The sequence below is a fragment of the Acinonyx jubatus genome, chromosome F2, assembly GCF_027475565.1.
Source record: "Acinonyx jubatus isolate Ajub_Pintada_27869175 chromosome F2, VMU_Ajub_asm_v1.0, whole genome shotgun sequence".
In the NCBI taxonomy this organism is placed as follows: Eukaryota; Metazoa; Chordata; class Mammalia; order Carnivora; family Felidae; genus Acinonyx; species Acinonyx jubatus.
In genome coordinates, this window is record NC_069394.1 from 907,041 (window position 1) to 917,159 (window position 10,119).

Consider the following 10,119-nt stretch of genomic DNA (forward strand, 5'->3'; position numbering starts at 1 on the left):
CCAGGACCCCTAACAGAGCCTTTTCTACCCCCTACAGGGAGCAGACGCAGTGGACCTTGGGTGAGTGAGTTCTACACAACAGGCTGAGCGTGATGAATGGCCACGCCTCTCCTCCTCTTGATGTCCTGGTCACCAACAGCACTGACCCGGCCATTGTCCCCAAGACCATGAAGGCCGTGCCGGGAACCAGCACCCCTTCTGGGCCTCCGTCTGCCCAGCCTAAGAGCATCGCTGGGGTGTATGTGGAGGCCTCCGGCCAGGCACAGAGTCTCTACGCTGCCATGAAGCAAGGCCTCCTGCCCGTTGAGCTTGGGCTGGCTCTGCTGGAGGCCCAGGCGGCCACCGGGGGCCTCGTGGACCCCACGCAAGGCCGGTTCCTCCCTGTGTCCGAGGCCCTGCAGCAGGGCCTGGTGGGCCTGGAGCTAAAGGAGAAGCTGCTGGTGGCCGAGCGCGCGGTCACTGGGTACCCTGACCCCTACGGTGGCGGGAAGCTGGCACTTTTCCAGGCCATCGGGAAGGAGGTGGTAGACGGAGCGCTGGGGTGGGGCTGGCTGGAGGCCCAGCTGGCCACGGGGGGCTTGGTGGATCCCATTCGGGGTACACGGGTGGCCCCGGAGCCGGCCTGTCAGCAGGGTCTCCTGGACCAGGACACGTGGCGTGGCCTGTCTGAGCGCAAGGCCAGCCCCAGTGCCCCTGGCTTCCTGGACCCCAACACCCTGGAGCGGCTGTCGTACCGCGAGCTGCTGGGCCGGTGTGTGAGAGCCCCTTGCACAGGGTTGGCGCTGCTGCCCCTCAAGACCACCTTCCCCACCCTGAGTGGGGCAGTGAGCTTGGCCGAGCTGCTAGAGGTGGGGGTCCTGGATGACGAGGCCGCCCGGGGCCTTCGGGAAGGCAGGCTGGCGGCCCGAGAGGTGGGCGCGCGGGCTGACGTGAGGCGCTACCTGCAGGGCACCGGCAGCATCGCGGGGGCTGTCCTGCCCGCGGGCCACAAGAAGAGCTTCTTCCGGGCCATCAGCGAGCACCTGCTCCCCATGGGCACCGCGCTCCCGCTCCTGGAGGCTCAGGCCGCCACCGGCACACTGGTGGACCCGGCCACCGGCCGGCGGCTCCGAGTGGACGAGGCCGTCAGGTCGGGCCTGGTCGGCCCAGAGCTCCACAGGCAGCTCCTGGTGGCGGAAGAGGCGGTGACGGGGTACCATGACCCCTTCAGCGGCGCCCGAGTGCCCCTCTTCCAGGCCATGAAGAAGGAGCTGGTGGACAGGCCTCTGGCTCTGCGACTCCTAGATGCCCAGCTGGCCACAGGTGGGCTGGTATGTCCGGCCCGCAGGCTCCGGCTGCCCCCGGAGGCCGCCCTGCGCTTCAGATGCCTGGACCAAGAGACTCAGCAGTGTCTGTCCCGGGCCACCGGCTTCTGGGACCCCAACACACAGGAGAGCGTGGGCTACGGGCAGCTACTGGCCCGCTGCGTCACCGACCCAGAAACAGGACTGGCCTTCCTCCCCCTCTCAGGGGGCCCCCTTGGAGAGGAGCCACAAGGACTCCCGTTCATTGACCACAGCACCCGGGAGGCCTTGAGTGAGGCCATGACCACCGTCGCCGTGGGCGAGTTCCAGGGCCGGCCCACATCACTCTGGGACCTGCTCTTCTCTGAGCCCATCCCTGCGCAGCAGCGGGCGGCACTGGCCCAGCGCCACAAGGAAGGCGCCATCTCGGGGGAGGAGCTGGCAGCCGCGCTGAGGGCCACCCTTGAGCAGGCTGCAGCCACGGCCAGGACCACCTTTGCCGGCCTGAGGGTGCCCGTGGCCCCAGGAGAGCTGCTGAGAGCGGAGATCATCGACCAGGACACGTACGAGCGGCTGGAGCGAGGGCAGACCACAGCCCGGGAGGTGGGCAGGCTGGGCTCGGTGCACAGGTTCCTGCAGGGCACCGGCGGCATCGCAGGCCTGCTGCTGCCGGGCTCCCAGGAGCGGCTCGCCGTCTACGAGGCTCGCGGGAGGGGGCTCCTCAGGCACGGCACGGCCCTCATCCTCCTGGAGGCACAGGCGGCCACGGGCTTCATTGTCGACCCGAAGGAAAACAAGAGATACTCTGTGGAGGAGGCACTGAGGGCTGGCCTCGTAGGGCCTGACGTGTTTGCAAAGCTGCTGTCGGCCGAGCGCGCCGTCACCGGCTACACGGACCCCTACACCGGGGAGCGCATCTCCCTCTTCCAGGCCATGAAGAAGGACCTCATCGTGCGGGAGCACGGCATCCGCCTGCTGGAGGCCCAGATCGCCACGGGCGGCATCATCGACCCGGTGCACAGCCACCGCCTGCCCGTGGACGTGGCCTACGAGCGCGGCTACTTCGACGAGGAGATGAACCGCGTCCTGGCGGACCCGAGCGACGACACCAAGGGCTTCTTCGACCCCAACACGCACGAGAGCCTCACCTACCTGCAGCTGCTGGAGCGCTGCGTGGAGGACCCCGAGACGGGCCTGCGCCTGCTGCCCCTGAACGGCACCCAGCCCCCGCTCGTGGACGGCACCACCCGGCGGGCCTTCCAGAGCCTGCTGCTGTCGGGGAAGTTCGGGCGTTTCCAGGGGCAGAGAGTTTCCGCATGGGAGCTGGTCAACTCAGAATGCTTCAGCGAGCACCAGAGGAGGCAGCTCCTGCGGAGGTACCAGCAGCACAGCATCTCCCTGGAGCAGGTGGCACAGTGGCTGGAGAGGGAGATGGGGAGGTGGGCGGACATCACGCTGCCCGGGCTGCGGGGCCCCGTCACGGCCTACCAGCTCCTGGAGGCCCGTATCATCGACCAGGAGCTCCTGGACCGGGTGCTGGAGGGGGCGGTCAGCCCCGAAGCCCTCCTCCACATGGACTGCGTCCGGAGGTACCTACGCGGCTCCGGTGCCCTTGGCGGCGTGCTGCTGGGACCCGCCAGGCGGCGGCTCAGCCCGTACGAGGCCATGAGGCAGAAGGTCCTGGGGCCAGGGGTGGCCCTCGCCTTGCTGGAGGCCCAGGCGGCCACTGGAGCCATCGTGGACCCCCACAGTCTGGAGACCCTGTCGGTGGATGAGGCCGTGCGCAGGGAGCTGGTGGGGCCAGAGCTGTATCGCCAGCTGAGACAGGCTGAGGACGCTGTCACCGGCTTCCGAGATCCCTTCTCTGGGAAGACGGTGTCCCTGTTCCAGGCCATGAAGAAGGGCCTCATCCCTGAGGAGCAGGCCGCCCGCCTCCTGGATGCCCAGCTGGCCACAGGGGGGGTCATTGACCCCACAGGCCACTACCACCTCCCCATGCCCGTGGCCACCCAGCGGGGCTACATAGACCAGGAGATGGAGGAGGCCTTGTCCAGCTCATCCGAGACCTTCCCCACACCGGACGGCCGGGGACACACCAGCTACGCCCGGCTGCTGGAGCAGTGTCTGAGGGACGAGGCTTCTGGCCTTTACTTCCTGCCCCTGCCCGAACACGCGCCGGCCATCCCCACCGACAAGCAGGTGCAGGAGGCCCTACAGGCGGCGCAGGGGACTGAGGACGGCACGTCCCTCTGGGAGCTGCTGGGCTCTGGCCACTTCACCGAGGAGCAGCGGAACAGCTTCGTGGAGGACTTCAGGCTGGGGAGGATCGCCTTGCAGGAGCTGCAGGCAGCTGTGCACAAGTGGGTGCGGGAGGCGGAACTCCTGGCACGGGCTCACGTCACAGTGCCCGGCCCCAGGGGTGAGGTTCCCGCCGTCTGGCTGTGTGACGCCGGCATCATCACCGCGGAGACCCTGGCGGCCCTGGCTCGGGGCACGCGGTCACCCGCGGAGGTCGCTGAGGAGCCCAGCGTGAAGGCCCGTCTGTGGGGGACGGGCTGCGTAGCAGGCCTGCTGTTGCAGCCATCGGGGACCAAGGCCAGCATCGGCCAGGCCATGAGGGACGGCCTCCTACCCGAGGGCCTGGGGCGAAGGCTGCTGGAGGCCCAAGTGGCATGTGGCTCCCTCATTGACCCTCTGACCAGCCAGAGACTGTCTGTGGAAGGCGCAGTGAAGGCGGGCCTGGTGGGCGGGGCACTGAGCGAGCAGCTCCAGCAGGCCGAGAGGGCCGTGGCTGGGTACACCGACCCCTACACAGGAGGCTCCCTCTCACTGTGGCAGGCCGTGGAGAAGGGGCTGGTGCCCCAAAGGGAGGGCCTCCGGCTCCTACAGGTGCAGCTGGCCACGGGGGGTGCGGTGGACCCCGTGCACGGGGTGCACCTGCCCCAGGAGGCAGCCTGCAGGTTTGGCCTCCTGGATGAGCAGGTCAGCCGGGTGCTGACCTCAAAAGACGAGGACAACAAGTTCTTCTTCGACCCCAGCACGCGAGACGAGGTGACGTACATGCAGCTCAAGGAGAGCTGTGTCTCCGACAGAGACACCGGCCTCTGGCTGCTGCCGCTCGCCCAGGACACGGTGCTCGAAGTGGACGAGCACACGGTGCTGGCCCTGAGGGCCACGAAGGTACCTGTCAGCACCGGGAGGTTCAAAGGTCTCCGCGTGTCACTGTGGGACCTGCTGCACTCCGAGTACGTCGGCGTCCACAAGCGGCGAGAGCTGGCGGCACTCTGCCGGTCCGGGAGGGCCACAGCCATGCGGCAGGTGGCTACGGCAGTCACCACCCTGGTCGAGGCTGCAGAGACACAGCCCTCACGGGCCACCTTTAGAGGACTCCGGAAGCAGGTGTCGGCCAACGACTTGTTCAGGTCCCAGCTCATTGACAAGGAGACACTGGACGAGCTGAATCAGGGGAGAAAGACTGTGCAGGAGGTGAAAGAGATGGACAGTGTGAAGCGGTACCTGGAGGGAAGCAATTTCATTGCCGGGGTCCTCGTCCGGGGCACGAAGGAGAAGATGAGCATCTCCGAGGCCCTAAGGAGGGATATCCTGCGGCCCGGCACGGCCCTGGTGCTGCTGGAGGCGCAGGCGGCCACCGGCTTCCTCATCGACCCCGTGCGCAACCAGAGGCTGACTGTGGAGGAGGCGTTCGCATCAGGGATGTTTGGCAGGGAAACCTACCAGAAGCTGCTGTCGGCCGAGCGCGCCGTCACCGGCTACACGGACCCCTACACCGGGGAGCGCATCTCCCTCTTCCAGGCCATGAAGAAGGACCTCATCGTGCGGGAGCACGGCATCCGCCTGCTGGAGGCCCAGATCGCCACGGGCGGCATCATCGACCCGGTGCACAGCCACCGCCTGCCCGTGGACGTGGCCTACCAGCGCGGCTACTTCGACGAGGAGATGAACCGTGTCCTGGCGGACCCGAGTGACGACACCAAGGGCTTCTTCGACCCCAACACGCACGAGAACCTCACCTACCTGCAGCTGCTGGAGCGCTGCGTGGAGGACCCCGAGACGGGCCTGTACATGTTACAAATTGTAAAGAAAGGAGAGACCTACGTTTATATCGATGAAACCACAAAACAAGTCCTACAGTCCAGAACTACAGAAATGCACGTGGGGAGGTTTGCCAATCAGAAAGTCTCCTTCTGGGACCTGCTTTCCTCCCAGTACTTCCCAGAGGAAAGGAAGTGGGAACTCATCCAGGAGTATAGAGCCCAGAATCTACCCCTCGAGCGGCTGCTGGAGCTCATCACGGCTACCGTGGAGGAAACAGAAAAGCAGTACGAGGCGATCCAGGTGCCAGGCATCGGTGGGCAGGTGACAGCTGCAGAGTTGTTCAACTCTGGAATCATCGATAAAAGGACCCTGGATGTACTGCACAGAGAGGCACGGGGTGAGCAGGATCTCAGCCGGTTGGCACATGTGAAGACCTATCTGGAAGGTCGTGGCTGCATCGCGGGGGTGACTATGCCCTCCACCCAAGAGGTGATGAGCCTCTACGACGCCAGCAGGAAAGGACTCATCCCCATGGGGTTTGCGGCTCAGCTGCTGGAGGCCCAGGCAGCCACTGGGTTCATGCTGGATCCCTGCAGCCATAGGAGGCTCTCTGTGCAACAGGCCGTGGCTGAGGGCCTGGTGGGTGAGGACGTGCAGGAAAGGCTTCTGGACGCCCAGAAGGCCGCCCAAGGCTACACAGACCCGGTCACGGGAGACAAAGTCCCGCTGTTCCAGGCCATGAAAAAGAACTTAGTCAGAAGAGAGGACGCGCTCAGACTGCTTGAGGCACAGGAGGCCACAGGGGGTATCATCGACCCACAGCACCACCACCGCCTGCCTGTGGATGTGGCCTACAGACGGGGGTGTCTACACCAGGACACCTACCCGCTCATTTCAGATCAGAAGCACATGAATAAAAGGTTTGTGGATCCAAACACTCAGGAGAGGGTCACCTACCGACAACTGCAGGAAAGGAGCCAAAAGGAAGCAGGGACAGGCTGGGCGCTCTTCCCGGTGATCAAGGACCAACAGAAGCCTGCCTACATCGATGAGCCAACGAGGAGGGCCCTGGAGGCTGAGCAGGTGGACGTACAGGTGGGAAGGTTCAAGGACCAGAAGCCATCGCTGTGGGAGATCCTGAACTCGGAATACGTGACGGAGGAGAGAAAGCTCGACTTGATAGGTGAATACAAAAAAGGCACGGCCCAAGCGTTACAGAAGGCAGTAAACATCATCTTAGGAATAATCGATGAGAGGGAAAAAGACAACAAACAATTGTGGTTCCGAGGGATCAGAAAACAAATCACAGCTTCCGAACTGATCGACTCTGGAATCATCACCCAGGAGATGCTAGAGGATATGGTCAAGGGGGCCATTACCTCAGATGTCATCGGAGAAAAAGAACAGGTCAAACGCTACCTGCAGGGCACGAGCTGCATCGCGGGCGTGCTGGTGCCCGCCAAGGACGAGCCCGGGCGGCAGGAGAAGATGGGCATCTACCAGGCCATGTGGAAGGGCGTCCTGCGGCCCGGCACGGCCCTGGTGCTGCTGGAGGCGCAGGCGGCCACCGGCTTCGTCATCGACCCCGTGCGCAACCAGAGGCTGTCCGTGGAGGAGGCGGTGGCGGCGGGCGTGGTGGGCGGCGAGATCCAGGAGAAGCTGCTGTCGGCCGAGCGCGCCGTCACCGGCTACACCGACCCCTACACCGGGGAGCGCATCTCCCTCTTCCAGGCCATGAAGAAGGACCTCATCGTGCGGGAGCACGGCATCCGCCTGCTGGAGGCCCAGATCGCCACGGGCGGCATCATCGACCCGGTGCACAGCCACCGCCTGCCCGTGGACGTGGCCTACCGGCGCGGCTACTTCGACGAGGAGATGAACCGCGTCCTGGCGGACCCGAGCGACGACACCAAGGGCTTCTTCGACCCCAACACGCACGAGAACCTCACCTACGTGCAGCTGCTTCGCCGCTGCGTGCAGGACCCCGGCACCGGGCTCTACATGCTGCAGCTGGCCGGCCGGGGCTCCGCCGTGCACGAGCTGAGCGAGGAGCTGCGCGGCGCCCTGCGTGAGGCCCGCGTGACCCCGGACGCGGACGCGGGCGCCCTCCGGGGCCAGAGCGTCTCCGTCTGGGAGCTCCTCTTCTACCGGGAGGTGCCCGAGGGCCTGAGGCAGGACCTGCTGCGCAGGTACCGGGCGGGCACGCTGACCGCGCGGGAGGTGGGGGCCGCCCTCACCCCGCTGCTGGCCCGTGCCGAGGACGGGAGCCCACGCCCGGCGCCCCCGGACCCTCGGGGGGCCCTGCGTGCCGCCACCATGGAGGTCAAGGTGGGCCGCCTGCGCGGGCCGGCGGTGCCCGTGTGGGACGTGCTGGCGTCCAGCTACGTGAGCGGCGCTACGCGCGAGCACCTGCTGGCCGGCTTCGGCTCGGGGACGCTGGGCCTGCCCGCGCTGACCCGCAGGCTGACCACCATCATCGAGGAGGCGGAGGCGGCCGGCGGGACCGAGGGCGCGTCGGGGGACGCCGCCCGCGGCCAGCGGGAGCCCCGGCCCCCCGGGCGCGGCGACGGCGACGCGGGCCCCTCCCCGGCCGGGGCCGACGCCGAGCCCGCCGGCGGCCTCCAGGAGCGGGCCCTGCGTGCCGCCACCATGGAGGTGCGCGCCGGGCAGTTCCGGGGCCAGCGCCCCTCCGTGTGGGACGTCCTCTTCTCCTCCTACCTGAGCCAGGCCCGCCGGGACGAGCTCCTGGCCCAGCACGCGGCCGGCGCCCTGGCCGTGCCCGCCCTCATCGCCGTCCTCACCCAGGCCATCGAGGAGGCGGAGGAGCGGCTGAGCAAGGCGTCCTTCCCGGGCCTGAGACGCCAGGTGTCCGCGTCCGAGCTGCACACGTCCGGGATCCTGGGCCCCGAGACCCTGCGGGACCTGGCCCAGGGCACCAAGACCCTGCAGGAGGTGACAGAGATGGACTCGGTCAAACGCTACCTGCAGGGCACGAGCTGCATCGCGGGCGTGCTGGTGCCCGCCAAGGACGAGCCCGGGCGGCAGGAGAAGATGGGCATCTACCAGGCCATGTGGAAGGGCGTCCTGCGGCCCGGCACGGCCCTGGTGCTGCTGGAGGCGCAGGCGGCCACCGGCTTCGTCATCGACCCCGTGCGCAACCAGAGGCTGTCCGTGGAGGAGGCGGTGGCGGCGGGCGTGGTGGGCGGCGAGATCCAGGAGAAGCTGCTGTCGGCCGAGCGCGCCGTCACCGGCTACACCGACCCCTACACCGGGGAGCGCATCTCCCTCTTCCAGGCCATGAAGAAGGACCTCATCGTGCGGGAGCACGGCATCCGCCTGCTGGAGGCCCAGATCGCCACGGGCGGCATCATCGACCCGGTGCACAGCCACCGCCTGCCCGTGGACGTGGCCTACCGGCGCGGCTACTTCGACGAGGAGATGAACCGCGTCCTGGCGGACCCGAGCGACGACACCAAGGGCTTCTTCGACCCCAACACGCACGAGAACCTCACCTACCTGCAGCTGCTGGAGAGAGCTACTGCTGACCCTGAGACTGGACTGTTATTTATGTCTCTGAGTGGAGTTTGAATGGCCGTTCTCCTTGTTGCTATGTAGAGATATAAAAGCATATGTCATTAATTCAAAATTCTAGGTATATTCCAATTAATTGTCTTTCTTTTGTCACTCGTGCTATATATGTATCTGGTAAGGTACCCAATATTTTTATCATCCCCCTAGTTCCCCCACATCCCATTTTGTGTGAAATAACATAACCCCCACTCCTCATACCGGTCTGTACATCTCCCCGTTTTCTCACTTGTGAATTTTTAGTATGTTTGTGTCCTTTGGATGGATGTTGAGACATTTTGTATTAAACTGTGTTGCAGTAATAGTTAAAATAGTTAAAATTTTTCCCTTTTTTGTTGCTGTTATTGTATATACATTAGTTTCTTATATTCTTTTTTTTTAAATGGTCTGTTTTCCATTTTATTTTTTCCTTTTTTTAAAGTTTAGTTATGTTGAGAAAGACAAAGAAAACTTGAGGGGCGAGGAGTAAAGATGAGAGAGAGAGAGAGAGAGAAGAGAGAGAATCCCCAACAGGATCCTGAGCGGTCAGCACACAGCCCAAGGTGGGGCTCGAACCCATGAACTTGAGATCATGACCTGACTCAAAACCAAGTGTCAAACGCTTCACTCACTGAGCCATCCAGGTACCCCTTTCCTTTCCACTTTTAAGATATGTCCTGCTTGTGGATTAACTCATTTCCTATCAAGTGTTGTTTTCAATTCAGTGGTTCATGGCTATTTCAGGTCCCTCTTTGGTGGCCGTGTTTCCCATTGCTGTGCTCAATAAAGCTCAGCCTGAATATGTTCTTGGCATGGCCCTTCTATAGATATGACCCCTCGTGGGTTGGTAACTAGCACGTTTTGTAACTATATGCTTTATAATTTACAAAGAAATGTTTGTGTTTAACGAAAGGTCTCTGATTTCAGAGTTTTGAGTGGTGGATGTTTTAATTGTAGAAATAAGTTAAACAAGGAAAATAACCATCACAAATGTAGGGTAACATAGACTTACATTTAGAATAGTCTCTTAAAATGCTGCAGCTAACGGGTGCGTGGGTAGCTCCGTTGGTTGAGCATCCAATTCTTGGTTTTACCTCAGGTCACGATCCCAGGGACGTGGGATTCAGCCCCATGTTGGGCTCCACGCTGAGTATGGAGCCTGCTTAAGAATCTCCGGGCACCTGAGTGGTTCAGTTGGTTAAGTGTCCGACTC

The 10,119-nt window shown here is 63.7% G+C and overlaps 1 protein-coding gene across 4 annotated transcripts in view; it reads left to right on the forward strand.

Annotated features, from left to right (window-relative positions):
• EPPK1 (epiplakin 1) overlaps positions 1-9,706 on the forward strand; it is a 15,333-nt gene extending 5,627 nt beyond the window's left edge. For all 4 annotated transcript variants that reach the window (XM_053208082.1, XM_053208079.1, XM_053208080.1 and 1 more), the window contains one exon: positions 38-9,706. In XM_053208082.1, the coding sequence (XP_053064057.1) occupies positions 93-8,927 (8,835 nt within the window). In that variant the 5' untranslated portion in view covers positions 38-92 and the 3' untranslated portion in view covers positions 8,928-9,706. The remainder of the gene's footprint in view (positions 1-37) is intronic.
• The last annotated feature ends 413 nt before the right edge of the window (positions 9,707-10,119 follow it).